At 44.3% G+C, this 24,094-nt stretch overlaps 1 protein-coding gene across 8 annotated transcripts in view; it reads left to right on the top strand.

Moving 5' to 3' along the window:
• Positions 1 to 24,094, top strand: part of PDZD2 (PDZ domain containing 2) — a 340,075-nt gene that overhangs the window by 260,350 nt on the left and 55,631 nt on the right. For 6 of the 8 annotated variants that reach the window (XR_014146865.1, XM_081825945.1, XM_081825946.1 and 3 more), the window contains 2 exons: positions 2,054 to 2,186; positions 8,328 to 8,483. Coding sequence is in view for 7 of the 8 variants with exons in the window: in XM_081825945.1 (XP_081682071.1) it covers positions 2,054 to 2,186; positions 8,328 to 8,483 (289 nt within the window). In the remaining variant the exon portion in view is untranslated. The remainder of the gene's footprint in view (positions 1 to 2,053; positions 2,187 to 8,327; positions 8,484 to 24,094) is intronic. The other 2 variants (XM_081825947.1, XM_081825948.1) reach the window with 1 other exon arrangement.

The raw sequence follows: 24,094 nt of genomic DNA on the forward strand, positions 1-24,094 counted from the left end.
CCCAGAGATAAACTTATATAGAACTGTTCTTGTCTGTTTTCTATGTGAGCTGTTTCTAGTAGGTTTCGCCATTTTCTCTTCCCCCTTAGCCTGGAGTTGTATGCATGTCTCTCTCTGCTTCTGGAGTATATAATTCACATGTGGGGCATTCTAGTTAATAATAGGAGATGAGACAAATGGAATTGAAGAGGGAAATAAGAAAAGGGATGGGGGTAGGGATGGTCTTGAATAAATTCAAGGACATTGGTCAGAACTTAGTGTTCTTTTTTACTCCTGAATCCCTCTCTTTCTCGATGGCCCACCCACACACCTCCTTGAGGTTCTCTGTGGGCTTCCTTTTCCCCTTCTCTTTCCAGTCCAAGCAACTAGAAGGGTTCTTAGCATTTCTCTGATTTAGGGATTTTTGAAGGATAGAAATCAGAGGCTGTCACAAGTCTCTGGTACCTCCTGTCTTCTGTGAAAGCCTAAATTCATGGAGAAGATTATGATGCATGCCCTAGACGACTGAGAGAAAAACCAGTGAGGGAGGGAAGGATGGAGAGAAGCTGGTTGATTTGCTGAAACAAGGCAAGGTGGGAAGAGTCGACATGTTGGAGAGAAAGTTGGGTAAATCTAGGAATATTGGGGACAGGCACAGTCTGTCCTTGGGTATTGATGGAAAGTCTTCAGAGGGGATGGTGGAACCCTAGGCTTAGGGACCATCCCCCTCACCAGATTTCCTATCCCATATTTAGCAATAGCGATGAAAAACCTCTGGCTCCTTTGGGATAATGGAAGACCAGACCACTGGAGGTTCAAGTGGAACCCACAGGACTGTTGATCTGTCATGATTGAAGGCACCTGCACAATGCTCTGGCACAGTGTGCCACCCCAGCCCTTGACCCACCCTAGGGCACGCAGCCCCAGACCAGTGGGAAGGAAGCTCTAAGTCAGCTGTAATTTACTTTAGAGGAAATAAAGAAACAGAATACATTTGTAGACCAGGTCTGATACCTGCAATAGCAGTAAACTGGTCAGACTGTTTGGTTTTTGTATTCCATCCTCCTGATGAAGCGTGGCTATAGGATGGAAATGGTGCTGAGAGACTTTATCCTCAAGGTCCTATAACGCTGCATGTGTGTTGGGAGTGGGGGGGGGGCACATGCACATGCAGTGAAGTGTCCCAGGTGCTACAGAGGAAATATGGCCAGGGCCTTGTCACCTGGAAAGAGAGAGGACAGCAGGTTAGAGAAGGCTTTCTGTTGAGCTTGTGATACCTTTGTTTGGGGTGCTTAGCTCAGTGACGCAGCTGACAACTCAGTTGTGAGGACAGGATGGCATTAGGATTAAAAACAGAATGACTCGACTTTCCAAAAACCTTCGGGTCTCAGTTCCTCTATCATTGTCTCCCCCTGGATGGGAAGCATTTCATTAAGGTTGATGCAGGATATGGTGGTAAATTAAGAACTTGCTTGCTCATCACTCCAGGCATAGAAATAATCACTTCTTGCTCTCTCCGGCTGAAGAGGCCTTCAAAAATTTTTTTTTCTCCAGGTGGTGGTGTTTTTGTTTGTTTTGTTTTGTTGCTGGGCAGTTGGGCCTACCCTGGAATGCTCTCCTAGAAACTCTGACATTTTATTGTTAACCCTTACTCCAGCTGCTCTTTTAAGCATATGAATATTTTTATAATTTGTGCTTCTTGCAGTCACTGGGGCTTAGTTGGAACATCTATGCCATATTTATTCATTTCTACTAATAATCATGTATATTTTTTATGTTCCAGTGATTATGAACTTAATAAAATACAAAATTTTGATTATCTGGAAAAAAAAAAAAAAGAACTTGCTTGCTACCAGGTGACCATGTGAAATCATGGAGCTTCCCTAAGTGGGCATCAGGACCCAGCCAGACCAAAGGAAAAATTCCAACCCAAACTGTCGCTGGCCGTCTCTACTTTTTCCTTAGCCTGATTTTAACCGTCCCTCTTGCGACCTTCCCCAGCTCCAGGAAAATGTCCCTTCTCAAGCCCAGAATATCTTGACAAGGGATTTTTTTCCCGTCTCCATTTCCTCAGGGATGGCAGGCTGTCCTTAGGAGATGAGCTGCTGGTAATCAATGGTCACTTATTGGTGGGGCTCTCCCATGAGGAAGCTGTGGCCATTCTCCGCTCCGCCACTGGAATGGTTCAGCTGGTGGTAGCCAGCAAGGTAGGTAGTTTTTGTTTTTTGTTTTTAATATTTTTAATGATGGTGGTAAATTTGAATTTGAGCCCTCCCTGTGCCACATACATACACACACACTTGCATGTTTACTGGGGCCATTTAAATGGCCGTGATTCTACAGGGCAAGCCCACGAGGGTGGCCGTTATCTGAAATACTTAGTTGATGGAAAAGCAGTAATAGGACTAAGGAAGGGGGAGGAATGGTAGGGTGGACAGAAGGACAAGGTAGAGAGAGTAGCACCTGTCCCAGGGAGAAACCGAAGAGGAGACATGGGTGTCCACTGGAAGGCAGGGAGGCAGGAGAGGTGTGGAGCTGCCCCTCTCCCGGGTCCCGAAGGAAGAAAGGTTCAGGGTTAGCCACGGCAGGCGACAGGCCCTGGTTCTGACTCGTGGCCTCAGAGTGTTGGCACTGCAGGAAGCCCCATGAATCCTGTTTGTGCAGCCACCCTTTCCCCCCCTCTCCTCAGTTTTCCGGATGAGACAGTGAGGCCGAGCTCCTGTGGCTGGCTTGCATCTCACAGAGGCCTAGATGCTGTCTGCAGCACCAGGACCCTGGCTTTGATGCACAGCATGTCCGTCCCCTCCCTCTGGCTGTCCCCTCTTTGTCCCAAGGGCTCAGGCTGGTGCTTCTTGTGCCCCCATCCCTGGAGTGTGTTAAAACAATGCCGATGTCCTGGGCCCCCAGCATCCACTTTGTCCCCTGGTGTCACCAGCCTTAGCGCCCTGGATAAAGGCTGCAGGCCTCCACAGCAGTGTGACCAGAAAGAGGACCCGAGCCCTCTTGCTTCTGCTCCCTGCTCCCATCTGCTGTGGATAAGACAGGAAAACGCCCACAGGACTTGGCAGCTAGTGCAGGGGAGCCACTGGGCTTCATTTCACTCATGGAAGCAGTGATGGGAAGCCACCCCAGCCCTCAACCCTTCGCAGCAATACGCTCTTGCCAGTAGGGCTAATTCTGTCCTCATTATTCCTATCATTTTTTTGAACCTAACATCCACAGGTTTTTCTGTATTTTCCCTCTTAGATTACAAGGTGTATTGCCTATATTTGTAGTATTTAATAATTAGAATATTTTGAACTATTTGGAAAATCTGTTTTCCTCCTTTTACACCTCTCACCCCAGTCCCTTAACCCAGACTCTCAGGCTTCCAACAAGAACGCAGAGCCTTGGCACAGACTTGGGAGGAAGGGTTGGCATTGAGGCCCCAGAGGCAGGGGTTGAGACAGTCTCCAATCACAGGCTCCCTCCTCCCCTCCCAGAGATACCACAGGGCGCCCTGGTGTCTCCTCACTAGGGACAGGAAGGAGAGCAGAGCAGGGATGTTCCCTCTCAGTCTGTTGAATTCCACAAGAGGGAAATGCTGCAAGGGAAGGACAAGCAAGTTCCCTTTCAGCCAAAGGTGATGGGGTTTGAAAAGCACCATCAGGTCTTAAACACTCACACACATGAGTGCTTTGTTTGCACAGCCCACCTCCCCACAGTCTGTGGCTCAAGAATGCGGGGGTTCCTGCATAAGCATACCATGGGGCCACCAAACCTTTATTTCTATGCTGACTTCTTTCTTCTGCTAGTTCAGGAAATGGGGAAGAGAAAACATTTTCTAGGTCAAGCTGTTATCCACAAATACATGGACACAAAGAAATCATAAAATAAAAACAAGAAAGGTCTGTCCATTCATCACTTGCTTACACCATACATAAAAATAAATTCAAAAATGGTTGAAAAACCTTAATGTAAGACAGGAAACCATCAAAATCCTAGAGGAGAACACAGGCAGCAACCTCTTTTACCTCAGCCATAGCAACTTCTTTCTAGACACGACACCACAGGCAAGGAAAACAAAAGCAAAATGAACTATTGGAATTTCATCGAGATAAAACTCTTCTGTACAGCAAAGGAAACAACAAAACTAAAAGGTAGCCTACAGAATTGGAGAAGATATTTGCAAATGACATATCTGATAAAGGTTTAGTGTCCAAAATCTACAAAGAACTTCTCAAATTCAACACCCAAAAAAAAGAAACAACCCAGTTAAGAAATGGGCAGAAGACATGAATAGACACTTTTCCAAAGAAGACATCCAGATAGCTAACAGACAAATGAAAAGATGCTCAACATCACTCATCATCGGGGAAATACAAGTCAAAACCACAATGAGATACCACCTCACACCTGTCAGGATGGCTAAAATTAACAACACAGGAAACAACAGATGTTGGCAAGGATGCAGAGAAAGGGAAACTTCTTATACTCTTGGTAGGAACGCAAACTGGTGTAGCCACACTGGAGAAAAATATGGAGGCTCCTCAAAATGTTAAAAATAGAACTAACCTACAATCCAGCAATTGCCCTACTAGGTATTTACCCAAAGGATACAAAAATACAGTTCGAAGGGTTACATGCACCCCAATGTTTATAACAGCATTTTCAACAATAGCTAAACCAAGGAGAGAGCCCAAATGTCCATCAACTGATGAATAGATAAAGAAAATGTGGTGTGTGTATACACACACACACACACACACACACACACACACACGGGAGTATTACTCAGCCATCAAAAAGAATGAAATCTTGCCATTTGCAACAACATGGATAGAGCTAGAATGTATTATGCTAGGTGAAAAAAGTCAGTCAGAGGAAGACAAATACCATATGATCTCATTCATATGTGGAATTTAAGAAAGAAAATAGATGAACATATGGGCAAGAGGAAAAGAAAAAAAGGAGAGAGGAAACAAGCCATAAAATACTCAACAGTAGAGAACAAACTGAGGGTTGACTGAGGGAGGTGGGTGGGGGATGGGTTAGATGGGTGATGGACATTAAGGAGGGCACTTGTTGTGATGAGCACTGGGTGCTTTGTGTTAGTGATGAATCACTGCATTCCACTCCAGCAACCAATATTGCACTGTAATATTATACTACTTAAATTTAAATAATAAAAAGTCCACTTATGGGTAAGCATAATTAAGGAGCATACAAGGGGGTTTTGAAAGCTGGTTTCCTGGATGATGCCTGATCTGTGGTCTCACTCACCGACTCAAAGAAAGGACGCTAACATGTATCAGGTACACAGTGGGTGCCAGATGCTTTTTCCCTATGATCTCATTTAATTCTTGAAATCCCATGAGAGAGGTATTAGTTCTTTTAATTCAAAAGATGACGTTAAAATCTAAGTGGTTAGTTAATTTACCCAGAGGTCACACAAGCAGTGGGGGGCAGAAACAGGTTTCATCGTGGGTCCATAAGACTTCAGTTTCATGCTCCTTCCTGTACACCAAGCTGCTCCTTAGTCAAATAAGATATAAAGGACACGGAGCCAATGGCATTAAAGAAAGGTAATGTGTTCCTGCCAGAGGCTTTGACTTTAGGCCACTCACTGGGTCTTTGTAGGGCATCTGGAGCCCTGGAATGGGTGTTCCAGCTCTCAATCTATTGCTTTTGGCCATCTGTGCTGAAGGGCCTAAAGATGACCCAGCCCATGGAGGAGTGATTCCTCTCATTTCCTCCCATAGACTCCGTTTACAACTAGGCAATACGTTGCTGTAGCAGCTGCCCACTGTTTGTTCCCAAACTTAATCTCCACCCTCCAAGATACTCATCCACCTTGGAGAGAAAAAGTCCATCTTCCCACACCTCTTGGCATCTGTGCCTCTTCGTTATCCAACAAGAGCAAGCAATCCAGAGTCTTTGTTTTGTCTTTACATTCGAAGAGAAGGAGGGGGAAAAAAAGAGCTTTTGATTTGCTGAATAAAAAAATAATAAAAATGTAAATTATTGCTGTAGAAAATAGTCACTTTGTCACCAAACTTTAGGGCATTGTTTTGAAAATATAACCGTTACTTTCTTCGGGACAGGCTGTCTCATGTGCTCCATACAAATATGTTGTTTGCTTATACACACAAGCTTAGAAAGTTTTTGTCAAATGAATGAAATCAGAATATCCCAGCGTGTTTTGATATTCCAGGAAGCATATGCATATCAATACAGATTTCTCTCTCTCTCGAGCACTCTCAGTTTTTATTAACAAGTAATATGCATTTATTATGTCTAATGTAGAAAAGCTAGAAGAAAAGGAAGATAACATTTTCATAACACTGCCGATAGTTCTATCCATTACCTGGTCTGTCCTTCCAGGTGTGTTTTTTTAACAGACTCAAACGCAAGGGGACAGAGTGCCCCTGGAGGCAGAGTCCCCTGAACATCGGAGCCAGCACAGCCCTTTAAAAGCTGTGTTGTCTTTTTTTTTTTTTTAAAGCTGTGTGTCTTGAACAAGTTGTTGCATTTTTTTAAACCTCCGTTTCCTCACCTGGACAGTGAGAATCTGTAACTACTTCACGGAATGTCCAGAAGATTAAATGAACTATAAAGAGCCCAAACACTGCAGCTGGTTGCAAGAAGCACTTGGAGAAATGTTTGCCTTTATGGTTATCACATATTACTACATCCAGTTTATTGTTACGGCCATTATTAAAATGATAATACTGTTTCTCACCTGCTTTTTCGCTAAGTAGCATGCAGTAAGAATCTTTCCGCATCAGAAAGTGCATTTCTGTAGCATCATTGTTGATGACCATGGAGTCTTCTATCCTGTGGCTGTTGTACCATTTACTCACCAGTTGGGACATTCATCTTTTTTAAAAACTCTTTTCCATTAATGGTCTAACAGAACTGACCTCCCAGAAGAGAGAGAGCTAAACTCACTTTTTGCTTCATAGCTTTTTCCTTCCCTGAGGTAAGGTCTAACTATATAGTATTCACAATTACTGACCTGACATGAATGAGCTGAGGGTGTCTCCACGGTGCGACACACGTCAAACTAGCAACAAACATCACTGTCACCAGGCACCCACTCAAGAATAGTCTGTAACACCCCTTGTTTAAGATGGGTGTCTTCTCTTGTTCTCCTTTCTGTCAAGACCCAAGGAATATGGTGATCAAAGCTTTCCACGGGCTTCCTTCCTTGTAGAAATGGCTGTTGTGGGAGAAGGGAGGACACATTTCTCTCTTTTCTGGCATCAGATCAGCCGCAGCCCTGGTCCTTGGCCTCCTGGGCTGTGGTGCCTCCCCGGAGAATTCTCAGTGGCTACATGGGCCACCTCTGCATGTGGGATTGTCACGTGGCCTCGGTGACCTCACCTGCCTCCCACTGACCCCTGTGGCCTTGTCTGTGCATAGGAAGGAAGGGTTATGGTGGAGCCCTCTTTGTAGTCTAATCTTAATGGAGTCTGATTCCATGTATTTTGTTGACCTTTAAAAATTATTCAAGGGCTGCTTTCTTTGAAGAGACCTTATCAGTCTCCACTTTGGCGTCATGATTCAATCAACAGCCTAATCTCTTTCTAATGAACATATGCTAGTGAGATGAGCCATGAGGGGGAGGAACACATGGGTATTAGAGCTCTGTCCTGGGCCTGGAGACACGTCGGAGAGTAGAAATGGCATTCAGTTTGAGGAACGCTCAGATAAGCAGGAGAGATAGATGGTATAGTCAGACGTACATGCGAGGTGATGAAAGAAAGAGTAAAGGACATTCGAGAAGAAGGGGAAGGCGAACAGGATGCCTCCTGAGATGATCCAGGAGGGCTTGCAGGAGAGGGTGCTCAGGCTGAGCTGGGAAGTTGAGCTCACTGGGCAGAGGGAGCTGCTGGCAGAAAAGGGAGCAGGATAGGGGAGAGCCTGGCGTGTTGGAAGGTCAGTATGGCCGGAATGGAAGATGTGGGTTGGAGGGGAGAATGGAGGGAGGTGGTTTGGAGCGCTGGCAGAGACCACAGCTCTAAGATGTTGGCCTGCCTATGAGGGCACTTAAACTACCCTGAACACAAGCAGGAGAGAGTATCAAAGGATCTAAAGTTCAGGGAATTTGGATTGCCTGTAGAAATATCTAAGAAACACAGATTTTTCAGGAAAAAAAAATTGATTTGGGTTTAAATTGGGTCTACAGCCCTGACATGTGATGTAACCTTGCCATCCTGGAAATGTGGAACATACATTCCCATCTGGTCTTTGGGTTCAGAGCACTTGACTACTCCCAGCTGACTCTACTGGGTTTTCCTTGACCTTGACCCAGAACTGCTTGGTGCTGTAGGGTAACTCATGACTCTTTAATTGTGTCCCCATAGGAAAACTCTGCCGAGGACCTCCTGAGATTAACATCTAAGAGTTTGCCTGATCTGACCAGTTCAGTAGAGGACGTGTCCTCTTGGACCGACAACGAAGACCAGGAGCCAGACGGGGAAGAAGACGAAGGACCCAGCTCGTCTTCTGTCCGGGGAACAGTAAGTGCACCTCTGTTTCCCCAGTTGCTCCACTGGAACAATGTTTCCCAGAAGATGTTGGTGGCAGGATCAGAGATGATAGCTTAAGACAGTAGGATAGAGACCAAATGGAAGCGGACCACAGGGCGTTTTTTTAATTTTTATTTTTATTTATTTTATTTATTTTTTTATCTTTTGGTCAGAATCTTCCAAACAAATCTGTGAGGGTAGTGATTTTCATTTGAGAAAAAACATTGAAACTGGAAATGAGATGAGAGAGCAACGGTGTAGTAAGTTCAGTGTGTATATCAAGTTCTAGGACACTTAGTAATTCATATGTACACAAGGATTTTATTGCTATTTTTTGATGTAGTGTTTGAAAACGATTGGTTGTGCATTTAAACTTAGAGAGATTCTGGTCGAGAGTGGAATGTTACAATAACATAAAGCCCATTCAGGCACAGTGTTGTGGATGTGTCTTTCGGTTTTAAGGAAACCAGGACTCTCGCCGGGCTCGTGGCTGTTTTCACACCCTCGTGGTCAGCTCTCACGTGCTGCCTGGCATGCAGAGTCAGGAGGGCTTTTGGTTAACTGGGGTTGCAGTGTGGCTCCTTGTTTCCTCTTTGGATCCCAGATCTGACAGATGCGGCATTTTTAGTGTAAACTCTTGTTAGCGCTTCTTCCCCATCCAACCAGCCATGGGGAGGGTGCCCCCCTTCTGCCATTGGAGCCTCTAACTCTTTCCCACCAGCACTAAACCCAGGCAGCATGGGTAAGCATTGGAAAATTCGTTGTGGTTATAATTAGGCCTCAGAAGACCAAAAATGCATGTTTTGTTACATTTACGCAATATGCTATTTTAGTTTAAGGAAGAAAAAGTTGCTTTTCTCCTTTCTTTTCGATCACTGGAGATTCAGGGCTACTGAGTATGGTTGTGTGGGTGTGGATTGCACAGTGTGCTACCTTGAAGGAAGCACTGTTTGCATGATAAAAATCATAGGCTTTTATATTTATTAGGACAATTTTCTGAAAGATGGCAGCAAAGAGTTTTGCTCTAACAAATTCAATAAATTAGGACAATTTTCCAGTCAAGGAAGGAAAGCATCTTAAAGAAGAGATGCCTTTTTGTAATTTGCCTGCAGGCATTGTATAGGCCCATTGTTGATTTGGAAACATTTTTCCAGCTGCTTCTCCTTCCGAGAAAGGAGAACTTTCTCAGAATACTAACCTGTGAAGCAAATAAACCAGAGCTGAATGAATGAGGTTAAGGTGAACAGCTTAAAAACAACTGTGTAATTATTTCCATCTCTTGTATTTTGATACCATTCGGTAGCTGCCCTTATTTTTATGTTTAGTAAAGGCAGAGACAAAGCTAATTTTCGTGGCCTACACTGCTTCTCTGAGTCCTGCTTACTTCTCAAACCTTACTTTTCACTGAGTTCATCATTACTCCTAAGCAATCACCACACCACCCTTCCTGTAGTCCCTCAAGATGACTGCATCTTTTTCTGCCACAGGACCTTTGCAAATGCTATTCTCTCTCTCTCTCTCTCTCTCTCTCTGGAATCCTCTTCCTGAATAAGATAACTCCTATTCATCTTTGGGATGCCATAGTGTTACTGCCTCAGAGAAACTTTTCCTGAATACACCCATGTATATTAAATCTCTTAGACCTCATAGCATGACTCTGTGGCTCTCCTGTGAACCGCTTGTCACATTTGAATTTGTGATTATTTGATTAAGATCTGTTTCCCCCGTCCAACTCTACACTCCATGAGGTAACGTGATGACTGGATTGGGTTCCCAATGAATTCCTAGAGTTTAGCCACTACATCTGGTGCTGAGTTATAAATAACAAAATGAATTTTAAAACAAACAACAGAATAAGCATTCATTGAATGCTAATGAAAATGACACCCAAATCTAACTGGATTTATCCACCATAAAAATTATGGTTACTCCAAGGCCCACAACTGACCACAGCATGGCAGCCTCAGAGGGCCTTTGGATAACTATCCACATTCTAGCCCCCTTAGCCTACAGGGGTGGTCCTTGAATAAGCCTTGAACAGGCCTGTGTATCTAGTGTCTCCTCCCTGCCACCTCTTTGCAGATGACTTATCCGATAAAGGGTTAGTGTCCAGAATATTTAATGAACTTACACAACTCAACACCAAAACCACAAATAATCTAATTTTAAAATGGGCAGAAGACATGAACTGACATTTCTCCAAAGAAGACATCCAGGTGGCCAACAGATACATGAAAAGATGCTCAACATCACTCATCATCAGGGAAATACAAATCAAAACCACAATGAGGTATCACCTCACACCTGTCAGAATGGCTGAAATCAACAACACAAGAAACAAAAGTGTTGGTGAGGATGTGGGGAAAAAGGAACCCTCGTGCACTGTTAGAGGGAATGCAAACTGGTGCAACCACTCTGGAAAACAGTATAGCTGTTCCTCAAAAGGTTAAAAATAGAGCTACCATATAATCCATAATCCCACTACTGGGTATTTACCCAAAGAATACAAAAACGCTAATTTGAAAAAATATATGCACCGTTATGTTTGTTACAGCATTATTTACAATAGCCAAATAATGAAACCAGCCTGAGTGTCATCTGCAAATATCTTCTCCCACTCAGTAGGCTTTCAGTTTTGCTGGTTGTTTCCTTTGCTGTGCAGAAGCTTTTTATTTTGATGAAGTCCCAATAGTTCATTTTTGCTTTTGTTTCCCTTGCCTCAGGAGACATGTCTAGAAAAATGTTGCTATGACTGATGTCAGAGAAATGACTGTCTATGTTCTCTTTCAGATTTTTATGGTTTCAGGTCTCACATTTAAGTCTTTGACCACAAATTTTGCGTGTGTGTGTGTGTTTAAGGTGTAAGAAAGTGGTCCAGTTTCATCCTTTTGCATGTTGCTGTCCAGTTTTCCAACACCATTTGTTGAAGAGACTGTCTTTTCCCCATTGCCTATCCTGGCCTCCTTTGTCATTGATTAATTGACCATATGGTCGTGGGTTTGGTTCTGGATTTTCCATCCTGTTCCATTGATCTATGTGTCTGTTTTTGTGCCAGCACCATACTATTTTGATCACTACAGCTTTGTAGTATATCTTGAAATCTGGGATTGTGATGCCTCCAGCTTTGTTCTTCTTTTTCAAGATTGCTTTGGCTATTCGGAGTCTTTCATGGCTCCATGCAAGTTTTAGGATTATTTGTTCAAGTTCTGTGAAAAATGCTGTCGGTATTTTGGTAGGGATTGCATTAAATCAGTAGATAAACACACATTTTTTTTTTTTAAGATTTATTTGTGAGAGAAAGAGCATGTGTGTACGCGGGTGGGGGGATGGGGAGGGGCAGAGGGGGAGAGGGAGTCTTAAGTGGACCACACGGAGTATGGAGCCCAACACAGGGTTCGATCCCACAACCCTGAAATCACAACCTGAGCCGAAACCAAGAGTCGGACACTTAACCAACTGCACCACCCGGGCGCCCCAGCACACGTGTATTTTTAATTGATCTTATATTTACTTTTGAAACTTGGAATGATTTCAGTGATATAATCATGAACATTTCCCCCATGTCATTAAAGGGGCTCCTGAAGCGAGATTTATAATTGCTAGTATTCCATAACAAAAAAGTGCCATAGTTTATTTCACCAGTTTTTTTACCAGAAATTCCATTTTCATCAATCACATGTAGATCTGATTTTTTCAAAGTTATAAAGAATGCTGTACAGGGCGCCTGGGTGGCTCAGTTGGTTAAACGACTGTCTTCGGCTCAGGTCATGATCCTGGAGTCCCAGGATCGAGTCCCACATCGGGCTCCCTGCTCAGCGGGGAGTCTGCTTCTCCCTCTCCCGCTCCCCCCTCTTGTGCTCTTTCTCTCTCTCACTCTCTCTCTCAAATAAATAAAATCTTTAAAAAAAAAAAAGAATGCTGTACAGAATATCTTCATTCATGTACCTCTGGGCACATTTTTTTATTTTATTTCCTTAAATAGCTTGAAGCAGAATTGCTTAGTCAAAGGTTTTCTCCAGAGAGGTTATTTATTACTAATTTAGAGATCTAGCAGTGGCCAGTTCCCATCACCACCAATAACATTATCTTAAAAAAAAAAAGTTTACCGATTAATCATATTGTTTTATGTGTTTATTGTAGTTTTGCCAAAGGCATGTCAATGCCTTATATGATAACATAATTTATTTGGGAAACTCAGCACTAATTCTCTACAAGTGCACGTCTCAGTGCAGTGTGGTAGGGGATCTCCGTCATGTCACCCCAGGCTTTCAAAGAGAAATCCCAAATCCATTATCCATGCGAAACCCAAACTGATCCTGCTTTGACAGTTCCCCCTTCTCTGAGCCTCAACACCACCTCACCCAGTTCGCCTTCTGCTCTGCCTTCCTCGCAAAGCCCTCCCGAAGGGGGGGAACACCTGGGTTTCTCCCTGGCTCCCCAGTAATGCCTCAACACCAATCATGTGTCACCATCCTCTTGAGCTCTGGTTTCAACCAGGAGAACGGAGCCCGAGACAGAGCCCTGCAGGACCAGCAAGTAGGCAGCTGACACGAAGTATTTTCTGGATTTCACAATGTGCCCAGGGTCTGCGTTGCTCTGCCTTATAAAGGTACTGAACTACTGAAGGGGAAAAAAAATTGTCTTTTTCAGTTCTATGTTTATAATCCAGGACTCTCTGCTTCATCATTTTTAAATACTAATGAACCATTTAAATGAAAGAAACCTGGTACAGTTTAATCAAGTTACAAAGCCTTTTATTTCACAGATGATAATGATTAAACCTGCTGCCAAATTCCACTCAGACATTGACTATTTTTGCACCTGTAAGTCACAGTGTGCTCCAAGCACTTAGCTGAGCAAATGCAATACAAATGCTGAGGACCCAGGGGCGCCTGGGTGGCTCAGATGGTTAAGCGTCTGCCTTCGGCTCAGGTCATGATCCCAGGGTCCTGGGATCGAATCCCACATCGGGCTCCCTGCTCCTTGGGAGCCTGCTTCTCCCTCTGCCTCTCTCTCTCTCTCTGTCTCTCATGAATAAATAAATAAAATCTTAAAAAAAAAATTAAAAAAAAAAAACAAAAACAAATGCTGAGGACCTGTGATGAGCATCCTTAGGATTTATTTTTCATGGCTGCAATAGACAGCAAGGGGATTTTCCTTTCAGAAAGGTCCAGCCGTGCTTGGAATAAAACCATATGGTGAACATCAAATTTGAGTAGTGCAGGCAGGAAAAAGGGAGTGGGAGCAGGACAGTGAAATTCCATGGTCATTTGCATAATTGTCATCTATCTCAGAAGGGTCTGGCTTTAGTGACAGGGCTCCGTCTCCACCATCCACTGCTCACCGCACCCCCCACAGCCAGTACGGGAGACTGCCCGCTCCCCACGCTGGCTGTGGTCCTGGTCCACATGACTGGCCATTCTTTCTCAAGTCTGTCTTCTCCACTTTGTCTTCTGCTCTGCAATGACAATTTGTAAATTAGTATCTGGCCATGTCGCTTAATGGTATAAAATTATTCACTGACTCTCAATCACACTGAAGTTAAAATCCCAAGTCCTTAACATGGAATGCATAAACTCCAGCCTGCCTGCACAGACGTCTGTACATGCTCCCGGCAGCCCTACACACACACACACACACAGCCCTCCCTAGCACTGTGAGATCCACATTCCCCAGGTGTTCCAGAACTCTCCACTACTTTGTGCCTTTGTACCTGCTCTTTCGACTTGGAAGATACTTGTCAGCCCAGCCCAAATGTTACTCCTCCCCATAAGTAAACCTTTCCCTGAGCCCCCCAGAGTTATTTGGTCTGTGCTCTGCCGTTGAATAGACTTCTGCCATAGTGCTTACCATCTTGTTTTCATAATTTATCTTTTTATTCTGTCTTCTTCATTAGACATGAACATTTCAAGGGCAAAGACCATGATGTCTTAAGCATCTCTGTCACCGTAGGATGGTAGCGTGTCTGGGATTAATAGGAGGTTGAAAAGAGGAAGGATTCTCCTGTGCTCTCTTGCCATTCCTTGACCACTTCTGATCTGTCTCTTGGTGCTCACCTGGTCCTCTTATGTCCTTGAGGTGCAAGCCTGGGTCCACGAGCCTCTGACGCTTGTGCTTCACTCCTCTTGCCCCCTGCTGAGCCCTCCTCCATCCACTCTTAAGAGGAATTGGCCCCTGCCTCTTCCACCATTGAGGGTATCACGCTGTGGGGTATTGAAGCGCTGCAAGATCTGGTCTTGCTGCTGATAAGAGAATCAGGAAGAGTAATTCCTTTCTGGTCCTTGTGGCCAGTTGAGGGAGTCTCAACTTAGTTGCAGGTTTTGCGCACTTGGAACCAAGATGACGTGGCACCGCTGAGTGTGCAAGCCTGCGGAGGACACGAGTCATAATTCCTCTGCTGCCTGCCAACGTCCCCACAGAAAGGAGAGTCAGTGTTAAAAGGAACTGAGATGCTCTGCTTTGAGGCATTACGTGTGTGTCTCATCCGTGGTTATCTAAGCACTAACCTTCCTCTCAGGACCAGATCAAGTTCAGAGTTATCTCCAAGGCCACCCTCTGCTCAAAACATTTATCAACATCGCGCTCTCTCCCGAATCTGCTGATCACTGCTCCCTGGGCATTTAGCCTGTGCTGTTCTCTATTTACTTGTAGCTGCTTATCTCTTTGGGGGTAGAAAGAAAATACTCAAACTTTGTAAACTTTTGAAGTCAGGTTTATCTATTTGGGCTCCCAGTATCCACTGGAGTACCTTGTGTTCCATACTTACTCAGTACATATTTCTCTTTTTGGGGGGACAGAGAGAGTGCGTGTGCGCATGTGAGCAGGGGTGAGGGGAGGGGGCAGAGGAAGAGAGGGAATCTCAAGCAGTGCAGAGCCCAACACAGGGCTCGATCTCATAATCCTGAGATCATCACCTGAGCCAAAATCAAGAGTCAGACGTTTAACCGACTGAGCCAATGAGGCGCCCCTCAGTACATATTTCTTGATCATAAAGCTGTCTCTGGAGCAATGGTTCTCAAAGTGTGGTCCCCGGACCAGCAGCAGCAGCATCACCTGGAAATGTGTAGGAACCACAGAGCCTCAGGTCCCACCCTCAACCTGCTGAGTCAAAAACTCTGAGGCTGGCAGCCAGCATCATTTAACAGGCTTTCCAGGTGATTTGGACACAGGCTAACATTTGGGAACTTGAGAGCCCTCCAATAAAAGGAGTGGGAACTGTGTTGTTATTGGCTATTCCAAAAAACATGTCTCCTTTCTCAATTGCAAATAATCATAACTCATCTTTTTAAAAATGAGATTTTTCAGGGGGAAAAAAAAATCTAGCCTCCTGAGAAAGTGGCTCCTCTCTTTTAAAATGAAGAGAGGAAGAAGAGTTTTAATATAACAGGGCATGATGGACTGGGTGATACCTCTTAAGTGTTGGGGAGCCTTTTTCTATTTTAACAAAAACAAAACTGGAAGTAATGATTGTCTTGCCAAACCTGCAATTGTCAAGGCTCAGTTCGGAAGAGTTTGTTTAGCACATCAATCAGCAGGCCTGTATCCGGCTTCCTTTGACATCAAGGGAATCAGTTCTAACATTTCTGGAATCACCAGTTCGGGGAAAATCTTAGAGAACTTCTGGGTGATTAGGGTTTAAGAAGGAATAAAGGACCTCATCTTTCAAAAAGAAAGAAGCGCCAAACTGGATCTTAACGATTCTGTAAGTGGTATTGGTGTTTGATTCTTTAGTGGTGGGATAGTCATGAGGAGGGAGAACCTGAATTCCAGTCTTCTGGAAGAGTTAGCATCTTCAGGGGTGGGTATTAATCTACATATGGAAAGAAAGGACAGGAGCTCTTGTGCTTTGTTTGGATTGAGTAACTGATAAAGTGTCGGCCCTTAGTTTCCAGAGTGTCTGGGCACTGAGGACTTGTATTGCGATATCTAGAAGTATCATTTCTGGTTGAGTCGAGCTGCCCTGGGTGGGAAACGGTCTCTTGTTTTGTGCCTAAGCTAGATTTTTTTTTTTTTCTGGTGAATCAAATCAGAGCCTTATGCAAAGAACAATGAGCACCAAATATGTAAACTTGCAACTAGTATTAAAATGGGAAGACCCCATAACTGACTGGAAATCAGATCTTCACAGAATGAAGCTGTTAATGCACAGGGACTGACACAGGGCACACTGCACTTTTTGCAAGGGGGGCAGATGTTCTTTCCCTAAAGCCTCGAGGAGAGGGTGTTACAGGCTGCTCACCCAGGTGCAGTGGGCTGGGCTACACACCTCAGGGTGCCTCTGAGTACACGGCAATTGCAGCAACTGCTTAGACATGGCTCACTCCCCTGCGTCAGACATGGTCTTCCTCTTTCTACTCATCCAACTTCAGGACTCACTTCTCCTAGGAAGTCTTCCCAGATACACATATCCTTCATGCCTGGATGCCTAGCATATAACATGCCCTGTATTTTCCTTCATGGTCCTTAACGCAGATTATAATGATACATAGATGCATGTGCAGGCTTGCTTAATGTCATCCTCCCCCACTAGTAGAGGACCCAAGTGGGCAGGGACCATGTCAGGTTTGCTTCCCCATGTATACCAAGGGTTCAATGTTGGCTCTCAGTATGCATGTATGTATGGGGTGGAAGGATATTGGGACAGGTGGACAGTTGACATTCCCCCCTCATCATGTTTGATCATCTCCCACTGACTTGCCTGCCTTCACTAGCCCGCCATGAATTTAAAATGGGCATGGCACTTAGTGTTGGTGTCTGCAATCTAGGAAGTTTATCTGCCTCTTCCTTCTGGATTTTCCACCTGGCACAGGAATACCGATGATAGAGAAATCATTTTTCTACATATAGCATTGGGAAAACACAGCATACCTTCCCTTAAAATAGGACATTCGTGGTAGCACCTCATTAACAAATGAGTAGATCTCTTTACTTTTTGTTCGGTTAAGGTAGGCACAGGCTAGAGATGGAATTTAGGACTTGATTTTTTTTTTTTTTTAACAAATCAAAAGCAACAACAAAAGATTAAACTTTCCAAGGGAGTTGGTGAAGTAGTATGTGGACTGTAAGTGAAAAAAGATGAGCCAAAAACGTACCAGGGAAAAGATCATGGAAAGGAGAGTCTCAAAGATGGGGATTCTGATAAATAGAACTGCGAAGTGTCTGAGCTACAGGGAACCTTGGGGATCAGCTGGCCCCAACCTTGCCTTTATAAGCTAGGTGAGAGAGAAGCCTACTTAGCTCCGCTTGCCCCCCCCGAGACGAGTCATGCTTATGGTTCAAGGCAGCTATGAGGGAAAAGCAAAAGGGCCGGGAAAGAAAAGGTGAATGTCTTCAGAAAGGTGTTCACAGCACTTCTCAAATATGCCAGTGGAATGACTGTGTGTTGCAGATGCACCCGTGTGCACAGGTAGCTCCTCACTCTTCTCTGTGTCTACAATGCACAGGGAGGGCATGGTTTCAGCTGGTCCTCAGATCTCCGGGGTCCTGGTTGGAGTGGGGCAGGGCCCAGGAATTAATTTTCAGAAGCTTCCCAGGTGATTCTGATGCTCACCCAGATGTTGAAAAGCAAATTTGGGGGAGAAGTTGACTGCTGTCGGAAGCAGCAGGTTCAAATACACCCTTTGTTGGCCATGTGGCAGTCTCCAGGACCAGCTGCCTCGTGGCAGGGCTCCTGAGTCTCCCGGCTGGGGGCTGGATGAGCCCCCAGACCTGTTGAGACAAAGGGACCTTTTAGGCCCCCAACTGCCTCCCTCCTTTCCATAGTTTGGGATGAGGGAGTGAGGCCATATGTTTGAGGTGCTCGTGGGAAACCTGGAAACACAGACTCCCCCAGCCCACTCGGGATCCTCCTGAGCAGAGACTTTCATGTACCTCATAGTTCTTCTCATTGCCTTTGCGGACACCAGCCAGTTCCTGGTACACAGACTACTGTTCCCAGCACCAACCCAAAGCAGGCAGTGATGCATATACTGACCCACAGTTCCCCGAGTTGTACATTTTCCATCCCACAGTCCCAGATGCTGAACTACCCTCTCTTTCCCCTCAGAGTCCGAGACTTTCCCACGCAGGTCTCCGCTCACCTAGATGCTCTGTAAGCCAGACGTCAGCGGGCTCGGGCCACGTGTAAGAGGCTGCGTGAAGTTCAGCGCAGGATGCGGAATTGCCAGAACAAGATAAGACAAGGCCTGAAGTTATTGCTGGTCTAGGAAAATGAGATTTAAATTTGGGGGTGGTTTTTGTTTGCTTTGGTTTCATACTTAAGGAGATGAAGTGATTATTTAAATGGGTGGGGGGAAGGTAAGATAAGAGTAATTATTCGGCCTGGATAAATGGCCCAGAAAACTGCTGAGGTTTGCGTTAGGTTGAGCGCCGTGGCACGTTTTCTGGGGCCTGTTCCAACTTGTTACCTGGCTCTGTGCTGCATTTTCCAAATGAGCAGTTTGCACTTCTCAAGGAAGTAAACAACTCAAGTGATCTGCATTTAAAAAAGCAAATACTGTCTACACTCTCCGCTCAGGGGTCTCAACTGCGGGGTGAACACAGCCAGTGGGGGGATACCAGACTGTCCCGCAGAGCGTGCGTGGAAAGTAGGAGAACTTGTATAGATATTATTTCATTTTAGATTGTTTGGGGTTTTACAGTGTATGTACACATTAGTCCAGTAGCATAGGGTTATAATATATGACTCTATGTTGGGAGTGCTTGGTGGCTACACCATCCACAAATGCTGACATTCCAGCCTGGAGCCTTGTGAAATACAGTTCAAGAAATCCCCTTCGTAGGCAGTCGACTTTATTATCGCCTTCTGAATTTGAAAAATTCCTTCAAATTTCAGTGAAAATAAACTAAGGTCTACTAGAGCATGTAATCCTATTTCTTTGCCCTCTCATTAATTTCTTTTGTGAAAATAACACCATAGAAGTCATGACGTGACTTTACGACTTCAGGTAAGTTGGTTCCTGTCTTCATGTATTCATTCCATTACCATATTTCAAGATGCCTTTCAGCCCTGCCCCCTATTACGAATTTCCCTCTTATAAATATCACCCCTAATAATTTAGTTTTCTATGTCCTTTGGGAGTTTAAATCTGTGATCCACACATTGAAATGTAAAGATGGATATATTAAGACTTGAGGAAGGTAGGCAGTTCAGAAATGAAACTGAAATGAAAACTTTTTCTGCCCTAGACAAAATGATGGCAATTGCACAGGAGGAAAAAACGGGATGATGTGACCCATTTGTGCACCGTATAGCTTAGGAAATCTATCTTATTTGTTTATGAGCTTCAGTCAGCCTTGAAGGTAGCAGAAATCCTTGAGATGTATGTGTCTTTTGAGACTGTAAATGGAGATCATGCTGATACAGTCAGATTCTTACTCTCTTAAGAGAAACAGGATATCCCCACTTAGTTTCAATTCCAGTTATTGTGCTGATTTTTAGGAAGATGACAAAACCACTTTGACAGTGCATAGATGAATTAGACAAATAGGCAATGTATGCTAGAAAAAAACCACACCTCACTTGCAGACTTCATGAGAAATGGAAGAGTTGGAGTTTTGGGGGTGTTTTTCTCTTTTTCACTATATCTTAGGCAAAACAGTAGTCCAGAGCCTGGAAATAAAAACAAAGCAAAATAGAAGAGATCAGAAGTTCCCCTGTGGAATCCAGGGCAGACATTTCTCAAAGAAATAGGTTTGTTTAAAGTTAATAGAGTTCTCCCCAACCCTATTGTTATTGTTGTTTGCTTGCCTAGCTTTTTGTTTGCTGTTTGTTTGCTTGTTATTACTTGCTGAGCTTTTTATGTAAATACTGGCTGGTCTTAGTAAATGACATTTGCAGAAAAAGAAAACCATGCCACTCCCTTCTGGTTCTTTCTCTTATACCTTCACTTGAAATATCCTTCCTTCTACTTGTGTCTATGAAGATTTTGAAGCCCCCCTCATCTTTCAAAGAGACTTTTCTAATAGTGCCAGCCTCTGTCTCTCTCTGCCAATTTCATTTGTCTATTTCTCATACCATAATACTTAAAATCAGACCCTTCCTGATTTATAAATGGAGTAGATGTTTTCAAAAATTTTTTGGTAAAGCTGTTGTGTGGATATTCAAACTTATTTCCTCTAGCAACAGACATATTTACTTAATAGATATTTGTGGAATTATCTTTTAAGCCAGTAGAGACAGATAGCCCGCATGTCACACACACACACCCTCTCCTCAGCTCCAAAAGCTGAGGACATCTCTAATTCTTCCTGACACTCTTTGCTCTGACACCATATACAACCACAGAAGCTGGTGATGTGGCCCTGCAGGTGCTCACAACCAGGTCCCGGAAGGAGCCAACACTGGACTATAGCCAGCCTGATATTGCCATCCACATGCTGCTGAGAGCTGTGCTGGGGACTCTGGGGGACACAAAGAGATAAAGACACAGTCTTCCTCTCTTAACAGGATTTATTTTATTCCATAATGAATTATAGTTATTACTATACTTTTCATATTCCCCTCTTCCATGTAATAAATTCTTAGGAGCCATATGCCATATTGACCCAGAGGAGGGACATCTGATTCCTTCCAGGAATCTGGGAGGGCTCAGTGGATGGGGTGGTGTTTGACTATTCCATAGATTTTCCATAGGAACACCCACAGAAATGGGTGATACTCTAGAGCAGAAGAACAACATGCACAGTGGTCCTCAAATAGGAAATTTTACAGCCCATTCAAGGATCAGCAAATAGTCTATGAAGCATAGATATTCAGTCCGTGCTTTTAGTTAGAGACTAAGGAATTCGACTTATCTTACAAATACTGGAGTCAGTGATGGTTTTCAAGGTGAGTGACGGAGTCAGAGTATTTGTTTTAAGGTTACTCCGACAGTGAAGTAGAGAAACAACTAGACTGAAGAAAAGCAGAGCAGTGGTGGAGGCAGAGACAGGTGTGGAGGCCTTTGCTGTAGCCCCACAGGGAAGTGATCAGAGCCTGTGCTGCAGGAAAGGTGGCCATGAAGATGGAAAGGCAGGAGGCAGTGTGACTGACAGGTCAGTGGAGGAAGGGAGCAGGGCCAGCCTAGCAGGTGGAGTGCTGGCTTCTGCAATCAAGGGGTCCTTGGTGGTAGAAAAGGATGAGAAGAATTTCCTCCCCACCTTTTTTTGTGAAGGCAGGGCCAATCCTAAGCAATAGTTGGAATAGGATTTTGTTTACCTTCAAAACCTCCAACTTCCTGTCCTCTGCTCCTCAGTTGCTAGTCCCTCTCTTCACAGATTTCCTGAAGCCTGGTGCCCTCATACTGCTCTCAGCTTCCCTACGGTGGGTACCCACAGTTTCCCCGGCCCCTAGGAGACTCCAGGCTCCCAAGAAGTCCTCTATCCTTCTTCTCCATGTCATTTCCCCCCCTTTCGCTACCAACATCAATAACAACAAAGGCCATCCAACAAGCGAAATCTTTTCCATTTCTTCCAGGCAGTCTGTTTGCTGATAAAGCGATCTGATTAAACCAGTCTCAATGGTGGCCAATAATTCTGTGACACTTTGCAAATTATGTGCATCTTAAAAAGAGAACCCTTGTTATTTCAAATGAGTTTCTTATCACTATCATTTAAAAATGAAATTTAAAGATAAAATCACAAAGCATGGATGCCAAAGATGTTCTCAGAGGAAATACCACGGTAGACCAGTAAGCCTTGTCTCCAGTAGCAGCTTCCTTAAGATGTCTCTGATTGTCAGTACCTTCCCTCCAACTTACTAAATTATGTTTCCTAAAATTTCTCAAGTTTGTTCACAGTGACTTTGGACAGGGGTAGAGGTGGGAAGGTGGACGCCTAGGGTATGAACTATTACTATAGGTGAGAGGTCAGCAGTTACAAGGCCAGATCATATGCATTTCAGGCTTTGCTGGCCAGTCTCCGTTGCAACCATCCACCTCTGCCTTTGTAGTGCAGAAGCAGTCATCGGCAATAAGTAAACTAATGGGAGTGACTGACTTCTGCTAAAACTTTACAAAAATAGATCTTGAGCCAGATTTGGCCCCCACACAGCAGTTTGCCAACCCCTCTATAGATGACCATGTGTGAGCCTGGGGACAGCCTCTCTTCTTATTGCTTCCTATGTGGGCTCCCATGAACACACCCCAGCTCTCCAGTCAGATTCTTCAAGAAGTGCATACCCTTGGAAATATATATCAGCAAATAAGCATGAAGTTAGTACCAGTCCTGGAAAATAAAGAGTTGAGGGTACAAATCCTGTTGATCTGGAAAAGGCAGCAGAAGGCCTCAGGGTGCCCCCTGGAACTTGCCAGAACATCAACACTTAGCAGCAGTGTCTTCAGCCCAATCAGTTACTCTTCATCTAAAACCTGCCTGGATGGTATGTTCAGTTAAAATGATCTTCTATTTTTCTAAGCCAGATAATCATGTAAAACTTTCTCTAAAGAAACATTTGTAGAGAGAAAACATTTGTATGGGAGTGTTTTAATTCATGTCTTATTTTTTTTCCTCCATCCCTCCCACTTGCTTCTTGGGTCTCTCTTAACATGCCTTTCTTTTCTGATAGCTCACCCACCTCTACTTTTTGTGTGTCTTGATATTTTCCTACACACACATGAGTTTATCATTCTGGAGTTTAGGATAAAGACTATCAGGGGCGCCTGGGTGGCTTAGTCGGTTGAGCGTCTGACTCTTGATTTTGGCTCGGGTTGTGATCTCAGGGTTGTGGAATCGAGGCCTGCATCAGGCTCTACGCTGGGTGTGGAGCCAGCTTTAGATTCTCTCTCTCCCTCTCCCCTTCTCCCATCTCTCCCTCCCTAAAAAAAAAAAAAAAAAAAAAAAAGTCATTGTCCTGCTCCCAGAAATACGTCCAAGGAGAGCAGGCAGCCCGCTCCTGCTGAGAAATGACCCAAAGATCTGCCTTTAGTAGCCAGCCCACCAGCCAAAGGAGAGCTGCAAGCTCCACATTTTTCTCACCCACTGGGTCATGGAATACGGCAAGAATGATAGATTCCTGCTTTGTAGATAATGTCTGCCCTCGCCTTGCCTCAATTTGAAATCAATACCAAGGACGGACATGTACAGATTTTCCTTCTTGCGATCTGTATCTCCTGTTATTTTTGAAGAACTGAGTCACTTGAGGACATTGTCCTCTCCTTGGCATGGTGACACGTACAAACCTGCCACAGGAGAGGCAGACGTGGGCCAATGACTGATTACATTCCGACATCCTTAAAGGTGATTTCTTTGCCTCGACTTTCCAAGGGACTAAGAAATCTATTTAATTTGTATGCATAGAAATCATCCAAATAATCACCAACAAAGTATGTTAAGCCCATTCAAATTGTTTGGGGATGATCAATGGGAGGAAACCAGAAACAGGCTCAGAACAAGGACAATATTGTTTCATTTTCAGAGCCCCAGCCTGAATGCCTGGGTCTATATCAGTTGCGGCTTTTCCCCAGCTGCCTCTGACGCTCTGCACACACGCTCTGTGTGTACTAGAACATTCTGGGGTCTGGTAAGTTTTACTTTTCAGCTTTACTGTTTTCCTCGTCAGTCCTGAGTCCCCTTCGTTGGAAAGCAGTGACTCTAGTGCAGCAGATTTCTGGGTTTTTTTTTCT

The sequence above is a fragment of the Leptonychotes weddellii genome, chromosome 7 (assembly GCF_054177405.1).
Source record: "Leptonychotes weddellii isolate Sample4059 chromosome 7, ASM5417740v2, whole genome shotgun sequence".
Taxonomy (NCBI): Eukaryota; Metazoa; Chordata; class Mammalia; order Carnivora; family Phocidae; genus Leptonychotes; species Leptonychotes weddellii.